General features: G+C 44.2%; 1 protein-coding gene across 1 annotated transcript in view; it reads left to right on the top strand.

Annotated features, from left to right (window-relative positions):
* LOC138299788 (all-trans-retinol dehydrogenase [NAD(+)] ADH4-like) overlaps positions 1 to 22055 on the top strand; it is a 195055-nt gene that overhangs the window by 92718 nt on the left and 80282 nt on the right. Inside the window, exons 3-4 of the mRNA XM_069238346.1 lie at positions 6571 to 6712; positions 9057 to 9144. Of these exons, the coding sequence (XP_069094447.1) occupies positions 6571 to 6712; positions 9057 to 9144 (230 nt within the window). The remainder of the gene's footprint in view (positions 1 to 6570; positions 6713 to 9056; positions 9145 to 22055) is intronic.

Below are 22055 nucleotides of genomic sequence, written 5' to 3'. Positions count from 1 at the left end.
ACAGCAGACCTGTCCAACATGAAGAAGTAAAAGTAACCATCTTTAAAGGGACTCACTCCAGAAGCGGAGTCCAGAACTATTCTGCACCCGATGCCCCTGGCCCATGTCCAGAGGAACCAACCAGCCAGAGAGGACCCCCAGGCGATTCTGACCAAGTGTCCACCCTGGGCTGACCTTTCCACCCCTCCACAACAACGCCTGCAGAGGGAATCCCGAGGACCGCCCTGACCGCGACTGCCCGGGATGAAGATATTCGACTGTAGAAGCACTGCACCCGCAGCCCCCAGACTCGAGAGAAACCGACCACCGGTGCAGTAGTGACCAGCAGGCGGCCCTCCACCCTGTCCAGTTGGTGGCATGCCAGAGAAGCCCTCCTATGCCCTGCCTGCAGCGCCTAAGTGACCCCCAGGTCTGCCCATTGAGTTCCGTTGGGAACTCGAAGCCCAGTTTGCTTGATGCACCCGGCCGCCCGTGCCGCTGAGGGTGCATGTCTGGTGCCTACTTGCCCCTCCTCAGTGCTCCTCTAAACCCCCCTGGTCTGCCCTCTGACAACACGGGTACTTACCTGCAAGTGGACCGGAACCGGAGTACCCCCTGTCTCCATAGGCACCCACGTTATTTTGTCTCCTATTTGACCTCTGCACCTAACCGGCCCTGTGTTGCTGGTGCCGGGTGTTTGGGGTTATCTTGAACTCCCAATGGTGGGCTACCTATGCCCCGGAGACTAAACCTGTAAGTCGATTACTTACCTTCAAAACTGTACTGTGCTTTCTTCCCCCAGGAACTGTTGAACATTGCAGTGTCCACTTTTAAAATAGCTTTTTTTTATCATATTAAGAAAAACTGTGTACATTGTTGATCCCATTCAAAATCCTGATTATACCTATGCAAAGTACCTTTCATTTAATGTACTTACATGCTAAGAAAGAATATTTTTCTATATAAAAATCCTATTGGCCTTGAGGTACGTCGTTGAGTGTGTGTTTCTCTTATTGTCTGTGTGTACAACAAATGCTTAACGCTACCCTCTGATAAGCCTAACTGCTTGACCACAGTACCACAAATAGAGCATTAGTATTATCTAATATTGCCTCTGTTAAGCCTCTTCGGGAACCCCTGGACTTTGTGCACACTATATCTCATTTTGATATAGTATATACAGGGCCAACTTCCTACAATATATAACACAGCAAATTACATACACCTACCTGCCAGGTCTTTTAACTTGGTCACTGGTTGTTAGCGGTTTATGATAAAAGAGTAGCATCAATGATTTTGTTGTAAATAATTAATATTGACAATTTTTCAATTCTAAAATTGTGAGACTCTGTATTAAATATTATTGAGGCCTACAAGGGCGGCTCCTCCGTAATAGGAGAGGAGCCTTGCCCACATCCTCAGTCATCACTGTCTGAGAGAGCCATGGGAGTCTAGTGCGGGGAGAGCCATGGCAGGGAAGAGGAGTGGTGGGCACTTGTAAGTGCGCATGTCAGTTTGGCCGGCCGTCTTAGGCCAGTCAAGCTGACATGCACACTTACATTTCTCCATCCCAGCTGTGTTACAGAGCAGGGTTAGAGAAATGATACAGGCTCCCTGTGCCTGAGCAAGCACCAAACCAGTCCACTCAAGCCAATCCCAGCACTGTTCTCATGCTTGCCTTATCATGAGAGCAGCATCTGGATTGGGAGCCTGTGCTTTGTGCCCCAGTGACGAGAAGAGAAGAGCGACACGGAGGTGGCCGCCAGAGGGAGCGTCAGAAAGGTAAGGTTTTTTTTAATTATTTTGACCCCCCCCAACTGAAAGTCTGGGTACCCACCCACCCCCTGCCCGCCACCCTTGACTGGCGGCAACCGCCACTGGAGGCCTGTGGGAGGATTACTGATCTTCATTTATGGGCACTTTATGTTGGACCAGTGCGCCCTTTTTGCTCCCCATCTTGCCCATCTGCATATCTTAAACCTAATCTCTTTTCCCATTCAGTGCCTTCTTTTCACTCAAGCCTGAATGTTCTTCCTCACACCTCCTTCACCTCGCTGCCCCCAAACACACACTGTACTAACTCACATCAAAGCACTTTCTTTTACTTTTGCCTTGTAAATATTTTGACTTCTGTGTGCCCCTTCACACACGTTTACACAGAGTTTCATTTACACCTGAAATTCATGACCATTGGTCTGTGTGGTCTGGAGAGGCCAACCCCCTGACATGTACTGTGATAAACTTGCTCTGCCTGTAGTCTCAGCACCAGAGCTCTCCGTTGTGGCCCATCATAAACAGCTGAAGGGACTCAGTTCACCCTGTATACAAGAGTAATAAGATGCACAAATAAAACACTGAAACACAACATGATAGAAATGGTTAACACTCAAAGGAAATGCAAGATTAAGTAAAACACATAACATATAAATAGAAACTAAATCGCTGGCCTGCGTTATATTAACGTTTTTAACATTCATTGTTCGGAAATCAATCTGTGTTTTTGTCAATAAGAAAACGCATAAGTATATCTTAAAATGGCCTTTCTCACTTTTGGTCTAAAATGGCAGACTTGAGCGCTGACGTACTACAGAGGGCCTCTTCCTGTTTATTAGAGAGCGGCTGTTGAGGTCTGTTTCTCCTTTCTTGTCCTCTAGCCCTGTTAACTTGATATTAATATTTGCTAAAAAAAAAATGCTATCTGGTTCATGTAACTGCTGCAGAAAAACAGTGGAATGTGCTCGTGAGACTTCCTTGGCAAGAACATTAAGACTGCATTGTTGAACCTTTTCCAACTGTGCAGACTTCCGCGAGAATGGAGAGTGTAAAATGTTTTGCTAGTTCTGTCATAACCACATCACCCACTGTCAGTGCTCTCATGGGTAATCTGTTCAAAGCAGGATGGTCAAGTTGTAGCCGCACACTGTGGCCTTGAAGCATATACAATAGAGGGCAAATTGTTTTATGGTTGAACGAGTCGGGTCTAGTGGGTCCAGTTCTATTCAGTACCAACAAGCAAGCATTGGCAAAAGCCAATAGGCCTGACTTTAATATGCTGCACATGTAAACACGTATGCACAAATACTGCTTACAGGCGTTAGCTTATTTAAATGAGTCCAACTTGCTTTGCTAAATCTTGTTTTTAAATATGTGTTTGTTAACAGATTTTATTTCCGGCTCTGTCACACAGACATCAAGTCCACACCTCAGTATGCTTTACACATGTTTACCTTTTTACCACACTACATTACACGTATGGCTACCCGGGCACACACTACTTGCACACATTTCATATTAAAATTGTCAACAAAATATAATTTTGCATGCTCTACTTTTGTACTATGTAGGTTGTCAAACGTTGTTGTAAGTTAATTGTTAAACAAATTTGAATGCTGATTATTGGATTACCTCTAGTCTTTAGAATTAAAAAACCTTTACTTCTTTGTAAAATTAATGTTTCTACCCAGTTTGCTCAGGGCTTACATGAGGGCCCTGCTTTTCACTATTTGTAGTTTGACTCTTAAGCATTTGAAAATGTTCATTACCCGACTGAATGAGTTAAACCTTTATTTCGTCGGTGATTAATTAAAGTCATTGCATTGTCTGTAAACAATAAGTTGCTAAAATCCATCAAGGAAACAAGTACTCAGAAAAAAACATCAGGTGAGTTACAAAATGCATAGAAGTGAAACAGCTGGGAATTCATACCCACTATTTCACCAAATTTGAACATAAAATACAGTAGTGTTAGTAATAATGACAACATAAGTCCACTTTATGATATTGATGTTGATAGTTTATAAAGCGCGTGACTGCCCTAAGGCGTCCTGATGCTAGCATCTTTTCTTGATGCCAGAAAATCAGACCTGTGCAGATAATGAAAGAGGAAATTCTGAAAGGGCAGAGAATGTGAGAAGAGCCAGGTTTTGAGCTGTTCCCTAAAATGCAGAAGGATGAGTTGAACTTTGAGATTCAAGTGCAGCTTATTCCACAGTTTAACGATGGCAACAGAAATACTTCTTCCTCCCCAGGCAGCTTTCCTGGTTTTGGGCAATACCAGCGATTTGGAGGAAGCAGAGCAGAGAGGTCTTCTTAGAATATACCAGTGGACTTTCTTTCTCAAATAGTTTGGGCCAGAATCATGAAGTGCTTTGTGTGCCAAACAGAACACCTTAAAGGCTACTCTTTTCCTGACTGGTAGCCAGTTCAGCTCCTCAATAGTTTGAGAAACTCAAGTATGTCACATTTTGGAGTATCTGCAGTTTATCAGGCTTTGTTGTGTGCCCAAATAAAGGGCATTACTGTAGTTGATCCTAGAGAGAACTAATGAGGTAATCACTGTTTTTTGTAGGTCGAACGGGATTAAAGGAAGGATTGTTTTCAAAGTTCTTCATAGATAAAAGCACAACCATCCCCAGATTTCTGACTTTGGTAATTTGGGGGAAAAGGGGCCAAGCTCTTGTGGCCACCATGTTGGATTCCAGACAGTTCTATAATTTCCAAAAAGAAGAACCTCTGTCCTCTCAGGGTTTAACTTTAGACAATTGTCTCCCATCCATCCCACTTCCTCTTGTATACAATTACTGAAGCGTTTGGCAGCCTCACTGGGATCACAGGAGTTCAAGACTATAATTTGTGCATCATCCACGTGAGAAACTGTGGAAAAGCCAAAGGATCTGATAAGTTTGGCCAGTGGTGCCACATAAATATAAAAAATGCTAGGGTTTAAAGACGATTCCTGAGGGACACCATCTGGTGAGGAGAAAGGTTATGCACTCCTCCTTTTCAGCATAGCTAACTATACATTTAAAAAAATTACAGTGCATGATGTTATTTGAGGATATATACCACAAAGACTATATTCCACGTCTCTTTCCTCCTTCGAGTACCCCAGGAGCAGATAACTAAACCTAACAATCTCACTCTGGACAAGACAAATTAGGTGCATCAAATCTTCTTTTCCCATGTCACAGCTCTTAAATACAGCTCTACACAGAACTCAACAAATTAAAAGTTACCTGATTGGCTGTTAACTGAATCTAAGCCAGAGAAAGGCTTCGGCTATACATCTTAGAAGGACAAACATCATATGTAGCCATAGACAAATAAGGCATATTTTAATTGCCTCTAATCGATTTTTAAATCTTAGGTATGGAAATAGCCCCGCTTACACTTTTCTCCTGTCCTAGCAATAATGTGGCACCCTTTGCAAATTCGATCAATTGTTCTCTTTTTCTCTAGAAAGTTCAAAAATTAAAACTTTCTAATTTATTACAGTGATGGTTATTGGCTGGCCGAATACTGGGCCAGATGTACTTATATTAGTAATAGCTATTACCAAATCATAATTTTGTGTATATTTTTATTTGGTAATCACTATTACTAATGTACTAAAGTTATATCTGGCCCTTATTTCCTACTTAGCAGTCGTAGTGGGTTGTAAGTAGACCTACCTCATGAATATTAATGAGGTACATCGTAATTTATGACCTAATAGGATTCGCTGTCATCACAGGGATTGTCACCTGCCACCATGTCTGTGATTGACTTTAAAAAAAATATCTTTTTTTTAATGCATCCCATTTTCCTTAAGGAAAATGGGATGCATTTAAAAAGAATGAAACATTTCATCTTTATTTTTCAAGAGTTGTCAGTGGTCCATGAACTACTGCCTGCTCTTGAAAAATATCTGCTGCACTCCAAAGGTTTTTCAGATCTATTTAATATAACTCCAGATATACCAGAAGATGTGAGTACGAATAGGCTAATTCCTCGAAATGACACTGTATTGATTAGTATGTGCTCTCAAAACTATGGTTGGGACACAACGTTTTCAGTCCTGGAATTTCATTTTGACAAATCGTTGTTTTCAGGCGTGTTAGTCCCAGTTGATCAATTGCAGTCTAGAGCAATAGTCGAAACTGAGGTAAAAAGAAAACCTTTTCAACAATTAATGAACATTTCATATTATTTTTCTACGAATTTTTAAAAAAGTACGCCATTTGTGCTTTTTTAATCTTGCAAGTAAACACCCTATTTTAAACCTTCTCCCCGCGGGCCTGTCATTGGTATCTGGTGTGTGACAGAAATAATTTATAGAAGGTGAAGCATGTCTGTCATAAGACAGTTGCTTGCTTCCGCTCCCTTTGGCCTTTTGAATAACAAGACAGGAAACTGTAAGGAGCAATATCCCAAAGATAGAGGTTCAGAAATCTTACTAATCGATTCATCTGCACTGTGCTAAAAGTCAAGCAACAACATTTGTCTTTAATGCCTCTGTTTTCGTTCTCAGCCACCTGCTCCCTTTTTTGAGCTTTTAATATTCCAAATTCTGTCTTCAATCAACAATTTAATTCACTATTTGGTATATCTCTTCATGCACTCACTACAAAACATCCCTGATTGGTCACGATAAACCCGGTTCTTTCGATCCATGTACCCAGCTGTCTCCTGGGTGCTTCATATGACAAGAAAACAGTATTTTACTCAAATAATCCAACCTAGCTATAAGGATTGATATTTATTGAATTTGCTGTTTCCACCGTCGCTTTGTATGGTCTTGTGCCATTCAGTGTCATATCTTCTTGCTTTTAGATTGTTGCCACTGGGGTGTGTCGCACAGATGACCATGCTGTCAGTACCCACTTCAAAGAAGGCTTGTTTCCAGTGATCCTGGGTCATGAAGGAGCAGGAATTGTGGAGAGTGTTGGACCAGGAGTAACACAATTTAAGCCTGGTATGTGCACGGTCTGTTGAATGACTGTACCAAAATATTATCTGCTGCTTTCAACAGCTTTTCTAAGGTTTTGTGGCATTATGATGAGAATTCCAAACATCTTACCTCAAAGGAGGGGTACAGATAAAGTAAGAAGCAGTGTAAAGTAAATGGTTATGTGTAAACCATTGCTGTCCTGCCTCAAATACACTGCCATATGAGTATGACACAGTGAAAAATTCGGTCTATTTCATTGATAAAGTGGATTAATGATCTTATAGATATAGTCATGTGGAAAGGTTTTCATCAAAATTAATAAGTGATTTGATTACCCAATTCACACTTAATGCAACAAGTTGATTTGAATTAGTGAATTATATTGTATAGTCTGAAGTATGAATATAGCTTTGTTGTCTGGAAAGCATTCATGGACGACATAAGATTCTTTACAAGTCACGAAGCACTATTCACAGTTCAGACTAAGATAAAACACTATGGTGCAATTTATAATCATTCAGGGTGTTATATTATTTAAATTGATCTAAGTGGCCTTGAAAAAGGCCAGACCCACTGGCCACAAGGTAAAGCAAGTGTTGTCAATTCTAAGCAAATAAAGTATGATACAGAAACAACTCAGTGAGTTTGTTAGGAATTGAATAATCAAATTAAGGCAATACTGTTGCCTTTTACTTTTAGCTCTATAATGATTCTACTTGGTACAAGAGCTAACCAAGCAGGCAAAGTAATACACGATCTTAAATATGCACTATAGCAAGCAAGCAACCCTGATACCGCCCTCCGTGTACTCCATTATTCATGCATTCAAATGTGAATGAATGAACTATGGACTGGAAAATCTTTTGGAATGTCCATTGAAGTAAAAGTGTGCTATGGTAAAAGTACAAAAAGTCTACCGAACGGACACGTTACAATTATTCTGCACTTCATAGATGATAATTCATCAGCTATGATTATTTTGCTTAAAACCATAAAACAATTAAAACAGTCCAAAATCGAAACGTATTTAAGACATTTTGATTTAAAAAAAATTACATATGAGTAGTCGTTGCATGTTGAGGAGCAGACTTGATTCATTTGTAATGATGATTTTACGAATTAATTGGAATGTCTTGACTCACTAGATTAATAACATAATTGATAATAATATTTTATTGTTACTCTATAATACGATCATACATTACCAATTGATGCACTTGACTAGAACACTTGATTAGAACAGCAACTAATCAGGAAGAGGAAAGATTATCTCCACATTAATGATAAATAGCAGCTCTTGCTTCAGTACAGCCTGCATGTATATAAAGAATGCATATGACTCTCCCTTAGTTTGTTAGTTATTTCCATGAGTGATTCAAGTACCTACAGATTTCCAATAAAAAGAGAGGGGTATATGCAAATTTCAAATAATGTAGCTTCTTTCTATAGTCCAGTACCCTCTGGATTAGAACAGGCCAGCTCCTACGGAAACCCACATAGGCGGGCAGAACAGAAACAAGCGAGAAGCAGTTTTGACTTTGTTCTCACAGAAAAAACATTGTTACTGTGGGTGCAGTGTTGGCAACGTGAAATTCCCTAACGAAATTTCAAAAAGAGTGATTTTTACATCTCATTTTTTATGTCCACCCCATTGCATAAATAATTCGATTGCCCGATAATTATTAATAAGATTGGGTAACCTTTATTTTGTGCTCATAGGATCGCAATAAATTGCCCCTAAACCACCAAAGATTTGGGCCCATATTTATACTTTTTTAGCGCCGCATTTGCGCCACTTCTTGACGCTAAAACGGGGCAAACTTACAAAATACAATTGTATTTTGCAAGTTTGTGCAGTTTTTGTGTCAAAAAATGGTGCAAATGTGGCGCTAAAAAAGTGTAAATTTGGGCCTTGGTTTTTCAGGAAATGGATCAAGTTGATGCTTAAAACTGAGTTGTCTGACCAGAGGCCACATAATTATATTACACAAATACACTATACAACGCACAATTGTGAACAACAGCTACAATGAACAACATTGTACATACAAAACAAAGCCTGAGAGGTTTTATGCCTAAATGCGGTTCAGCGCGAAAACTTTACAAAATAAGCAATGTTACTAAACCACCGTACATGACAAAGGTACACAGAAAATGATTCAGCCATACTTACATACAAATATAAAAGAAGTTTAAAGAAAGGGAAATGCATATAGGCGAAGGTAGTGAATTCCATAGACTTGGAGCAAGAAGGGGAAAGGATTGGAATCCAGAGGGACACACACATTGGTGTAGCATGAACCATTCAATTGTTAAACAATTTAAAGCACTCCTAATGTAATCAACAAACCCCAATTTTCCTTTACAGGTGACAAAGTGATCCCTCTCTACATTCCAGAGTGTGGCAAGTGCAAATTCTGCTTGTGCCCGAAGACCAATCTGTGTGAAAAGATCAGGTAGGAGAAAGTATTTCGCTTATTGCTAAAGGAGTAGAGTCTAACTTCATAACCCTCCTTATTTCTAGCAATACCGGCTACACCTAAATAACCAGAGACCCAATGTCTTTGCACTATCATTTTTTCACAGTGCAAATGCCATGTTTTGGGCAAGAATGTATTAAGAAAAGGATAAAAAAACACGCATTTGCAATACAATAGGTCTCACGTTTACAAGAGCTAGGGTTCTTGGCATTGTAAATGATAATATTAATCTTGCCTTTAGGACCTTATAAATATTTAGCCATGCAGTACATTAACCCTTTATCAGAAATAAACTGTGGTTCTGCATTCCTTCATACACTTGGCATTAGACTGTAACAGTCAGAACATCCCCTGGAGTGCATCACAGTAAAAATAGTATCTGGAAGAAACAAGGTCATGTAACCATATATTCAGCCCGTAGAGGGCATAATCAAATGAAAAAAGAATGACAAAGAACATTGCAGTGTAACCATATAATCAGCCCCTTGAGTGTATAGTGTATTACACATTATCAGGCCTTACAGGCCTTTTAACTAACATTTAACTGTGGAGTCAGCAGCACAAGGGTGCAGTGCCGCAGGTTGTTAATAGATGTCCTTGTAGAGTCAACAGCAGAAGGTGCAGTACTACTGGTTGTGGCTGGGTGTCCCTGTAGAGTCAACAGCAAAAGGTGAAGTACCAATGGTCATGGCTAGATGTCCCTGTGGAGTCAACAGCAGAAGGTGCAGTACCAGTGGTCGTAGCTAGATGTGCCTGTGGAACCAAAAGCACTCAGGGGCATATTTATACTCTGTTTGCGTCGAATGTGCGTCAAAACTTTTGACCACATTCGGCGCAAACCATGCCCCATATTTATACTATGGCGCCCGACCCCGCGGACATCAAAATTCCATCATGTGCGTCATTTTTTTGAAGCGGGAAACTGCCTTGCACTAATGATATGCAAGGTAGGCGTTCCCTTCCAAAAAATGACTTTAAGGCCTGTGCGTCTTATTTAACCCCAAGCGTCATTTTGACGCACAGGAGGGGGTGGGCCTTAAAAAACGGCGCACAGCCTGATGTGCGCCGTTTTTTAACGCCTGGGTCAGGGCAGGCGTTAAGGTATCTGTGGGCTCGGAAGGAGTCCAGAGGTGCCCTCCCCTGTCCCCAGGGACACCCCCTGCCACCCTCCCCCTCCCCTGGAGGACACACATGGATGGGGGGACCCATCCCAGGGAAGTAGAGGTAAGTTCAGGTACGTACTTTTTTACGTTTTTTCTAAGTGGCATAGGGGGGCCTGATTTGGGCCCCCCTACATGCCACTATGCTCAATGACCATGCCCAGGAGACATAAGTCCCCTGGGCATGGCCATTGGGCAAGGGGGCATGACTCCTTTCTTTGATAAGACAGGAGTCATGTCAATGGGGATTGTGCGTCAAAAAAAATGGCACAAGTCCGGTTTGAGGCCAGATTTTAGCCTCAGACCTGACTTGCACCATTTTTTGACACACAACCCCCATTTTCCCATACGCCGGGGCTGCCTGGTGTGAGTCTTTTTTTTTTACTCAGACCAGTCCACAGCGCCAGCTAACGTCATTCCATAAATAAGGCGCCCGCATGGCGCGTTGGAATGGCGTTAGCTGGCGGTGAAACTTTTGACACACAACTGCGTTGGCGCAGTTGTGCGGCAAAAAGTATAAATATGGCCCTCAGAGTACACTGTCACAGAACGCTGCAGAGAAGTTCTTCTGACACCAGAAGCTCAGAATGTCCCCCAAACCTGAAGACGGCTCAAGAAGTACCAGGTCCTCAGTGAAATGGCTGGCATATTTAGCCATGCAGCACATTAAATCTTTATCAGAAATAAACTGTACCTGTGCATTCCTTCATACATTTGGCATTAGACGGTAATGGTCCAAACAGCCCCTACCTAGCACTACATTAAAAATAGCATCTGGAAGAAACATGGTCATGTAACCATATATTCAGCCCGTAGAGGGCATAATCACATGAAAAAAGAATGACAAAGAACATTGCAGTGTAACCATATAATCAGCCCCTTGAGTGCATAGTGTATTACATATTTTCAGGCCTAGCAGGCCTTTTAAATAACATTTAACTGTGGAGTCAGCGGCACAAGGGTGGCAGTGCCGTAGGTTGTTACTAGATGTCCCTGTAGAGTCAACAGCAGATGGTGCAGCACCACTGGTCATGGCTAGAGGTCCCTGAGGAGTCAACAGCAGAAGGTGCAGTACCAGTGGTCGTGGCTAGATGTCCCTGTGGAACCAAAAGCAGAAGATGCAGTATCAGTGGTCATGGCTAGATGTCCCCGTAGAGTCAACAGAAGATGGTGCAATACCAGTGGTCGTGGCTAGATGTCCCTGTGGAACCAAAATCACTCAGAGTACAGTGTCACAGAACACTGCAGAGAAGTTCTTCTGACATCAGAAGCTCGGAATGTCCCCCAAACCTGAAGACAGCTGGAGAAGTATCAGGTCCTCAGTGAAATGTTTGAAATATTTAGCCATGCAGCACATTAAACCTTTATCAGAAATAAACTGTGTTTGTGTATTCCTTCATACACTTGACATTAGACTATAATGGTCCAAACAGCCCCTCAGAGCACTACATTAAAAACAGCATCTGGAAGAAACAAGGTCATGTAACCATATATTCAGCCCCTAGAGGGCATAGTGTATTACATATTTTCAGGCCTAGCAGGCCTTTTAAATAACATTTAACTGTGGAGTCAGCTGCACAAGGGTGCAGCGCCGCAGGTTGTTAATAGATGTCCCTGTAGAATCAACAGCAGATGGCGCAGCACCGCTGGTCGTGGCTAGAGGTCCCTGTGGAGTCAACAGCAGAAGGTGCAGTACCAATGATCATGGGTAGATGTCCCTGTGGAGTCAACAGCAGAAGGTGCAGTACCAGTGGTCGTCGCTAGATGTGCCTGTGGAACCAAAAGCACTCAGGGGCATATTTATACTCTGTTTCAGCGCAAACCGTACCCCATATTTATACTTTGGCGCCCGACCCCGCGTACTTCAAAATTCCATCATGTGCGTCATTTTTTGGAAGCGGGAAACTGCCTTGCATTAATGATATGCAAAGTAGGCGTTCCCTTCCAAACAATGACTTTAAGGCCTGTGCGTCTTATTTATCCCCAGGCGTCATTTTGACGCACAGGAGGGGGAGGGCCTTAAAAAACAGCACACAGCCTGATGTGCGCCGTTTTTTAACGCCTGGGTCAGGGCAGGCATTAAGGTATCTGTGGGCTCGGAAGGAGTCCAGAGGTGCCCTCCCCTGCCCCCAGGGACACCCCCTGCCACCCTCACCCTCCCCTGCAGGACACCCATGGATGGGGGGACCCATCCCAGGGAAGTTGAGGTAAGTTTAGGTACGTATTTTTTTAAGTTTCTTTTAAATGGCATAGGGGGGCCTGATGTGGGCCCTCCTACATGCCACTATGCTCAATGACGATGCCCAGGGGACATAAGTCCCCTGGGCATGGCCACTGGGCAAGAGGGCATGTCTCCTTTCTTTGCTAAGACAGGAGTCATGTCAATGGGGATTGTGCGTCAAAAAAAAGGGCGCAAGTCCGGTTTGAGGCCTGATTTTAGCCTCAGACCTGACTTGCACCATTTTTTGACACACAACCCCCATTTTCCCATACTCCGGCGCTGCCTGGTGTGAGTCATTTGTTTTTACTCAGACCAGTCCGCAGCGCCGGCTAACGTCATTCCATAAATAGGGCGCCTGCATGGCGCTTTGGAATGGCGTTAGCCGGCTGTGAAATTTTTAACGCACAACTGCGTTGGCGCAGTTGTGCGTCAAAAAGTATAAATATGGCCCTCAGAGTACAGTGTCAGAGAACGCTGCAGAGAAGTTCTTCTGACATCAGAAGCTCAGACTGTCCCCCAAACCTGAAGACGGCTGAAGAAGTACCAGGTCCTCAGTGAAATGGCTGACATATTTAGCCATGCAGCACATTAAACTTTTATCGGAAATAAACTGTACTTGTGCATTCCTTCATACATTTGGCATTAGACGGTAATGGTCCAAACAGCCCCTACCTAGCACTACATTAAAAATAGCATCTGGAAGAAACATGGTCATGTAACCATATATTCAGCCCGTAGAGGGCATAATCACATGAAAAAAGAATGACAAAGAACATTGCAGTGTTACCATATAATCAGCCCCTTGAGTGTATAGTGTATTACATATTTTCAGGCCTAGCAGGCCTTTTAAATAACATTTAACTGTAAAGTCAGCTGCACAAGGGTGCAGTGCCATACGTTGTTACTAGGTGTCCCTGTAGAGTCACCAACAGATGGTGCAGCACCACTGGTCGTAGCTAGAGGACCCTGTAGAGTCAACAGCAGAAGGTGCAGTACCAGTGGTCGTGGCTAGATGTCCCCCCAGAGTCAACAGAAGAAGGTGCAATACCAGTGGTCGTCGCTAGAAGTCCATGTGGAACCAAAATCACTCAGAGTACAGTGTCACAGAACGCTGCAGAAAAGTTCTTCTGACATCAGAAGCTCGGAATAGCCCCCAAACCTGAAGACGGCTGGAGAAGTACCAGGTCCTCAGTGAAATGTTTGTAATATTTAGCCATGCAGTACATTAAACCTTTATCAGAAATAAAATGTGTTTGTGCATTCCTTCATACACTTGACATTAGACTGTAATGGTCAAAACAGCCCCTACAGAGCACTACATTAAAAATAGCATCTGGAAGAAACAAGGTCATGTAACCATATATTTAGCCCCTAGAGGGCATAGAGTATTACATATTTTCAGGCCTAGCAGGCCTTGTAAATAACATTTAACTGTGGAGTCAGCGGCACAAGGGTGCAGTGCCGCAGGTTGTTACTAGATGTCCCTGTAGAGTCAACAGCAGACGGTTCAGTACCCCTGGTCGTAGCTAGAGGTCGCCGTAGAGTCAACAGTAGAAGGTGCAGTACCACTGGTCATGGCTAGATGTCCCTGTGGAGTCAACAGCAGAAGGTGCAGTACCAGTGGTCGTAGCTAGATGTCCCTGTGGAACCAAAAGTAGAAGGTGCAGTACCAGTGGTCATGGCTAGATGTCCCCGTAGAGTCAACAGCAGAAGGTGCAGTACCAGTGGCCGTGGCTAGATGTCCCTGTGGAACCAAAAGCACTCAGAGTACAGTGTCACAGAACACTGCAGAGAAGTTCTTCTGACATCAGAAGCTCGGAATGTCCCCTAAACCTGAAGACGGCTGGAGAAGTACCAGGTCCTCAGTGAAATGTCTGAAACATTTAGCCATGCAGCACATTAAACCTTTATCAGAAATAAACTGTGTTTGTGCATTCCTTCATACACTTGACATTAGACTGTAATGGTCCAAACAGCCCCTACAGAGCACTAGATTAAAAATAGCATCTGGAAGAAACAAGGTCATGTAACCATATATTCAGCCCCTAGAGGGCATAATCACATGAAAAAAGAATGACAAAGAACATTGCAGGGTAACCATATAATCAGTCCCTTGATTGCATAGTGTATTACATATTTTCAGGCCTAGCAGGCCTTTTAAATAACATTTAACTGTGGAGTCAGGAGCACAAGGGTGCAGTGCCGCAGGTTGTTAGTAGATGTCCCTGTAGAGTCAACAGCAGATGGCGCAGCACCACTGGTCGTGGCTAGAGATCCCTGTAGAGTCAACAGCAGAAGGTGTAGTACCAGTGGTCATGGCTAGATGTACCTGTGGAGTCAACAGATGAAATTGCAGTACCAGTGGTCGTAGCTAGATGTCCCTGTGGAACCAAAAGCACTCAGAGTACAGTTTCACAGAGCGCTGCAGAGAAGTTCTTCTGACATCAGAAGCTCATAATGTCCCCCAAACCTGAAGACGGCTGGAGAAGTACCATGCCCTCAGTGAAATGGCTGACATATTTAGCCATACAGCACATTAAACCTTTATCAGAAATAAACTGTGCTTGTGCATTCCTTCATACATTTGGCATTAGACGGTAATGGTCCAATCAGCCCCTACGTAGCACTACATTAAAAATAGCATCTGGAAGAAACATGGTCATGTAACCATATAGTTAGCCCCTAGAGGGCATAACCACATGCAAAAAACATGACAAAGGACATTGCAGTATAACCATGTAATCAGCCCCTTGAGGCATAGTGTGTTACACATTGTCAGGCCTTCCATGTCTTTTAAATAACATTTAACTGAGGAGTCAGAGCACAAGGGTGCAGTACCACTGGTCCTTACTAGGGCCCATATTTATACTTTTTGACGCTAAACTGCGCTAACGCAGTTTAGCGTCAAAAAATTTTTGCGCCGTCTAACGCCATTCTGAAGCGCCATGCGGGCGCCGTATTTATGGAATGGCGTTAGACGGCGCAATCAGACCGGCGCTGCCTGGTTTGCGTGGGAAAAAACCACGTAGACCAGACAGCGCCGGCGTAGGGGGAAAATGGCGTATGGGCGTCTTAAAATGGGGCAAGTCAGGTTACGTCGAAAAAATCGTCGTAACCCGACTTGCGCCATTTTTTTTCGACGCCCATCCCCCATCAACATGACTCCTATCATTGTAAAGATAGGAGTCATGCCCCCTTGCCCAATGGCCATGCCCAGGGGACTTCTGTCCCCTGGGCATGGTCATTGGGCATAGTGGCATGTAGGGGGGCACAAATCAGGCCCCCCTATGCCACAAAAAATTAAAAAAAAAATACTTACCTGAACTTACCTTAATGTCCATGGGATGGGTCCCTCCGTCCTTAGGTGTCCTCCTGGGGTGGGCAAGGGTGGCAGGGGGGGTCCCTGGGGGCAGGGGAGGGCACTCTGGGCTCATTTTGAGCCCACTTGTCCCTTAACGCCATGCCTGACCCAGGCGTTAAAAAGCGGCGCAAATGCGCCGTTTTTAGCCACGCCCACTCCCGGGCGTCTCTTTTGCCCGGGAGTATAAATACCACGTAAAGGCCTGGGAGTCATTTTTTAAGACGGGAACGCCTCCCTTGCATATCATTAACGCAAGGAAGGGGTTCACGCTAAAAAATGACGCACATTCCGGGAACTTTGGCGCTAGACGCCTCTAACGCCATAGTATAAATATGGCGTTAGTTGGCGTTAGTTTAGCGTCGAATTTGCGTCGAAAAAAACGACGCAAATTCGGCGCAAACGGAGTATAAATACGGGCCTAGATGTCCTTGTAGAGTCAACAGCAGAAGGTGCAGTACTACTGGTCGTGGCTAGATGTCCCTGTAGAGTCAACAGAAGATATTGCAGTACCACTGGTTGTGGCTAGATGCCCCTTGTAGGAAAGTACCATCTTGCCTGGCATGTTACCCCCATTTTTCACTGTATATATGTTGTTTTAGTTGTATGTGTCACTGGGACCCTGCCAGCCAGGGCCCCAGTGCTCATAAGTGTGCCTGAAAGTGTTACCTGTGTTATGACTAACTGTCTCACTGAGGCTCTGCTATCCATAACCTCAGTGGTTATGCTCTCTCATTTCTTTCAAAATTGTCACTAACAGGCTAGTGACCAATTTCACCAATTCACATTGGCATACTGGAACACCCTTATAATTCCCTAGTATATGGTACTGAGGTACCCAGGGTATTGGGGTTCCAGGAGATCCCTATGGGCTGCAGCATTTCTTTTGCCACCCATAGGGAGCTCTGACAATTCTTACACAGGCCTGCCACTGCAGCCTGAGTGAAATAACGTCCACATTATTTCACAGCCATTTACCACTGTACTTAAGTAACTTATAGGTCACCTATATGTCTAACCTTTACCTTGTAAAGGTTAGGTGCAAAGTTACTTAGTGTGTGGGCACCCTGGCACTAGCCAAGGTGCCCCCACATTGTTCAGGGCAAATTCCCCGGACTTTGTGAGTGCGGGGACACCATTACACGCATGCACTACACATAGGTCACTACCTATGTGTAGCTTCACAATGGTAACTCCGAATATGGCCATGTAACATGTCTAAGATCATGGAATTGCCCCCTCTATGCCATCCTGGCATTGTTGGCACAATCCCATGATCCCACGGGTCTGTAGCTCAGACCCGGGTACTGCCAAACTGCCTTTTCAGGGGTTTCACTGCAGCTGCTGCTGCTGCCAACCCCTCAGACAGGTTTCTGCCCTCCTGGGGTCCAGCCAGGCTTGGCCCAGGATGGCAGAACAAAGGACTTCCTCAGAGAGAGGGTGTTACACCCTCTCCCTTTGGAAAAAGGTGTTAAGGCAGGGGAGGAGTAGCCTCCCCCAGCCTCTGGAAATGCTTTCATGGGCACAGATGGTGCCCATTTCTGCATAAGCCAGTCTACACAGGTTCAGGGACCCCTTAGCCCTGCTCTGGCGCGAAACAGGAAAAAGGGAAGGGGAGTGACCACTCCCCTGACCTGCACCTCCCCTGGGAGGTGCCCAGAGCTCCTCCAGTGTGCTCCAGACCTCTGCCATCTTGGAAACAGAGGTGCTGCTGGCACACTGGACTGCTCTGAGTGGCCAGGGCCAGCAGGTGACGTCAGAGACTCCTTCTGATAGGCTCCTTCAGGTGTTGCTAGCCTATCCTCTCTCCTAAGTAGCCAAACCCTCTTTTCTGGCTATTTAGGGTCTCTGCTTTGGGGAATTCCTCAGATAACGAATGCAAGAGCTCCTCAGAGTTCCTCTGCATCTCTCTCTTCACCTTCTGCCAAGGAATCGACTGCTGACCGCGCTGGAAGCCTGCAAAACTGCAACAAAGTAGCAAAGACGACTACTGCAACTCTGTAACGCTGATCCTGCCGCCTTCTCAACTGTTTTCCTGGTGGTGCATGCTGTGGGGGTAGTCTGCCTCCTCTCTGCACTAGAAGCTCTGAAGAAATCTCCCGTGGGTCGATGGAATCTTCCCCCTGCTACCGCAGGCACCAAAGAACTACATCACCGGTCTCCTGGGTCTCCTCTCAGCACAACGAGCGAGGTCCCTTGAATCCAGCAACTGTGTCCAAGTGACTCCCACAGTCCAGTGACTCTTCAGTCCAAGTTTGGTGGAGGTAAGTCCTTGCCTCCCCACGCCAGACTGAATTGCTGGGAACCACGACTTTTGCAGCTACTCCGGCCTCTGTGCACTTCCGGCGGAAATCCTTTGTGCACAGCCAAGCCTGGGTCCACGGCACTCTAACCTGCATTGCACGACTTTCTAAGTGGCCCTCTGGCGACGTGGGACTCCTTTGTGCAACTTCGGGTGAGCCCCGTTTCACTCCTCTTTGTAGTGCCTGTTCCGGCACTTCTGTGGGTGCTGCCTGCTTCTGAGAGGGCTCCTTGTCTTGCTTGATGCCCCCTCTGTCCTCAGACGCAATTGGCGACATCCTGGTCCCTCCTGGGCCACAGCAGCATCCAAAAACCCTAACCGCACAATTTGCAGCTAGCAAGGCTTGTTGGCGGTCTTTTGGCAGGACAACACTTCTGCACAAATGTCCACGGCGTGGGGGATCCATCCTCCAAAGGGGAAGTCTCTAGCCCTTGTCGTTCCTGCAGAATCCTCAGCTTCTACTGTCCAGTAGCAGCTTCTTTGCACCCACAGCTGGCATTTCCTGGGCATCTGCCCATCTCCGACTTGCTTGTGACTTTTGGACTTGGTCCCCTTGTTCCACAGGTACCCTCGACTGGAAATCCATCGTTGTTGCATTGCTGGTTTGTGTCTTTCCTGCAGAATTCCCCTATCACGACTTCTATGTCCTTTGGGGAACTTAAGTGCACTTTGCACTCACTTTTCAGGGTCTTGGGGTGGGCTATTTTTCTAACCCTTACTATTTTCTAATAGTCCCAGCGACCCTCTACAAGGTCACATAGGTTTGGGGTCCATTCGTGGTTCGCATTCCACTTTTGGAGTATATGGTTTGTGTTGTCCCTATCCCTATGTGTCCCCATTGCATCCTATTGTAACTATACATTGTTTGCACTGTTTTCTAAGACTATACTGCATATTTTTGGTATTGTGTACATATATCTTGTGTATATTTGCTATCCTCATACTGAGGGTACACTCTGAGATACTTTGGCATATTGTCATAAAAATAAAGTACCTTTATTTTTAGTATATCTGTGTATTGTGTTTTCTTATGATATTGTGCAAGTGACACTAGTGGTACTGTAGGAGCTTCACTCGTCTCCTAGTTCAGCCTAAGCTGCTCTGCTAAGCTACCATTATCTATCAGCCTAAGCTGCTAGACACCCTATACACTAATAAGGGATAACTGGGCCTGGTGCAAGGTGTAAGTACCCCTTGGTACTCACTACAAGCCAGTCCAGCCTCCTACACCCCTGTAGAGTCAACAGCAGAAGGTGCAGTACTGCTGGTCGTGGCTAAATGTCCCTGTATAGTCAACAGCAGAAGGTGATGTACCACTCGTGGTGGCTGGGTGTCCCTGTGCAGCCAAAAGCACTCAGAGTACAGTGTCACAGAATGCTGGCAGAAGTTTTGTTGACAACACTGCATCCCCAGCACAAGTGGCTTAGCAAAGGCCTGAGGGCTCCTACCTGGGTGGGGCTCTCAAGTGTTGTTATACAACTGCTGGAGATATCCCAGGTCTGAAGCAGAGCATGTCTTTTGCCTAAGATCAAGTGCAGCTTTCGATTGAGCTAGTTGTAATTTGGGGCAGTTATCATCCTCCAGCCCCTAAAGAGCATAGTGCATTACACATTTTCAGGCCTAGGAGGGCTGTCAAAATATTATTACAAACAAGGTCCTTATAACACAAACTCCTCTCAGCTGAAAACACAAAAGTTCCAACAATAAAAGAGTTTAAATATACATTGTATGGTGGAAGAAGTTATGATTTTGGGCCCCCCTCTAACACAGTGGGACCCAGAAGAGGGACTGGACAGGAAAAGCACATCTTTCTGAATGTTTTGTTGGTGGTCCCTTTGTCCTAGGTCCAACACAGGCTAAGTTATGGGCAACAATGTGTCGTAAAAAGAAAGCTTGCAAAGCATTATGGCGTTCATATCCCCGAGTGCAGTGAATATTGTAGTATCAGCTCTCTCACTGTGCATGGAGAGCCGCTGTTGAGGATTCAATACCCGGGTCCATTTCATGATATATAAAGCCACAAAAAAGTATACAAAACGCGCGCACACACAAGATTGATTATGTAAAGTAAGGAGTAAGTGAAGTGCTTACTGACAAACACTCGAGGCAGGAAGCAATTAAAAAAATAGTCCGTCTAAACAAAAGAAAAACATTCCAGGCGTAATTAAACTGTAAGTGGCTGGTGCTCCTCAGCCAAGAGCAGGAAGTGACGTATCAGCTGCCAAACCAGTAAGGAGGCAACAAAGAAGAGAGACACTTCCTTCAAGTTATGATAAGCAGCAGGCAGCAACAGGCAGGAGCAAAGTCCTTTGCTCATTCCTACAGATATTGCAGAAAGCACATGCACACTGTCCAGGCGTGACCTAAGAAGAGAGTAAAGTAGGAGAAATGCCAAGATATTGTACTCTATTTGTGTTTAGCATTCCCCATAAAAGAAATAAAACAAGCATTTGCAATGCAATCAGTCTTGCATTTGTGAGAGTTAGAGTTATTGGCATTGTAAATGATAATGGTTTTTACCTATATGTTTTGTTTTGTATGTAGTGGATGTATGTGGTGTGTAGTGGAATTTGTGTGTAGTATTAAAATTGTTAATTGTTTATTAGTGTGGTGAAGAATTGTGTGTTTGTCTAGTAGAATTATGTGGCATGGGGAATAGACAGTGGTGAGAGCTGCAGAGAATAGATAGAAAGCAAGAATGACAGGGATAGATAGTTTGTGCAGGTAGTGGTTATTGACATTGAGACAGAGGAACAGAAATAGTGTGTGAAAAAGAGAGAAAGAAGGGGAGAGCAGGCCACATATGCCTAAAGAGGAAGCTTTTGTGTATGCAGAAGATACCCTAAGAAGAGGAAGAGAGCGCATCTTTGAGGGACCAAAACTTTGAAAAGGTACGGGAAAGAAACTGCGTGAAGACCTGAAGTTAACTATATTAGTGATTCATGGATAGTCCATGAGAGAGTGAGATAGATGGGTATGGCATTGGAAAATGCAATAGGTTTCACTGTGATTAATACGCTGTTTTTGTTGTAAGTTGTAGCTTGGAGAGCAGTTGTACAATTTAAGCAAAAAGCTTAAAAATGCATTGGTAAAGCCAATAGGTTTTGCCTATGTGAGATTTATTGGTTTTGGTAATTTTTCTTAGCTATGTTGCAAATGGCTGAAAATAATGTAAGAAAGCTGTATAACACAGCCAACATTGTTCATGTTAAAGCACCTTTTTTTAATTTTCAGTTATGCTGCACTCAAGCTAGCGCTGCTGTATTAAATGGCTAACAAAACATTGACAAAGGCGATAGAGCTTGCATAGGTGAGATCTACTGGCTTTGCCAATGCTTTGTATGGAATGCCACAAGGTAAGTTAAAAGCATTTATACAGTGTTTACAACTGCTGAAATGCTAATGTTATAGAACGGAGAATGCGCTTGTGAAGGTGTTAGTGTGTCCAGATTCAGAAGCATTTTAGGATCTGTGACTGGGGTGAGTGTTTGAAAAGTTTCAGCACTCAGTCCATCATCCTTTTGTGTTGCTAAAGTTACCCTAAGTGGGAAGGGTATGCCCAGACGTGGGTCCCGTGCTCAATTTGCCAAGTTTGGGCTGAACTGTTCCCAAGAGGATCAGGGTCAAAACTGATTTGCATATGGCTTGATCTGAACTGGGGTGGCATGGTGAGCAAAAGAATGATGGATTAAACCCAGATCTGTGACTGGGGGAGTGTCTGAAAGCTTTCAGCACTCCCTCCATCATCCTTTTGTGTTGCTAAAGTTTCCCTATGTGGGATGGGCATGCCCAGAAGTGGGTCCCGTTCTCACTGTGTCACTGGATTCAAGCAAGCTTGGCTGATGA

This window comes from Pleurodeles waltl, chromosome 1_2, assembly GCF_031143425.1.
Source record: "Pleurodeles waltl isolate 20211129_DDA chromosome 1_2, aPleWal1.hap1.20221129, whole genome shotgun sequence".
Lineage (NCBI taxonomy): Eukaryota > Metazoa > Chordata > Amphibia > Caudata > Salamandridae > Pleurodeles > Pleurodeles waltl.
The sequence above is the reverse complement of the archived record's forward strand: the minus strand, read 5'-3'. Positions and strand labels throughout refer to the sequence as shown.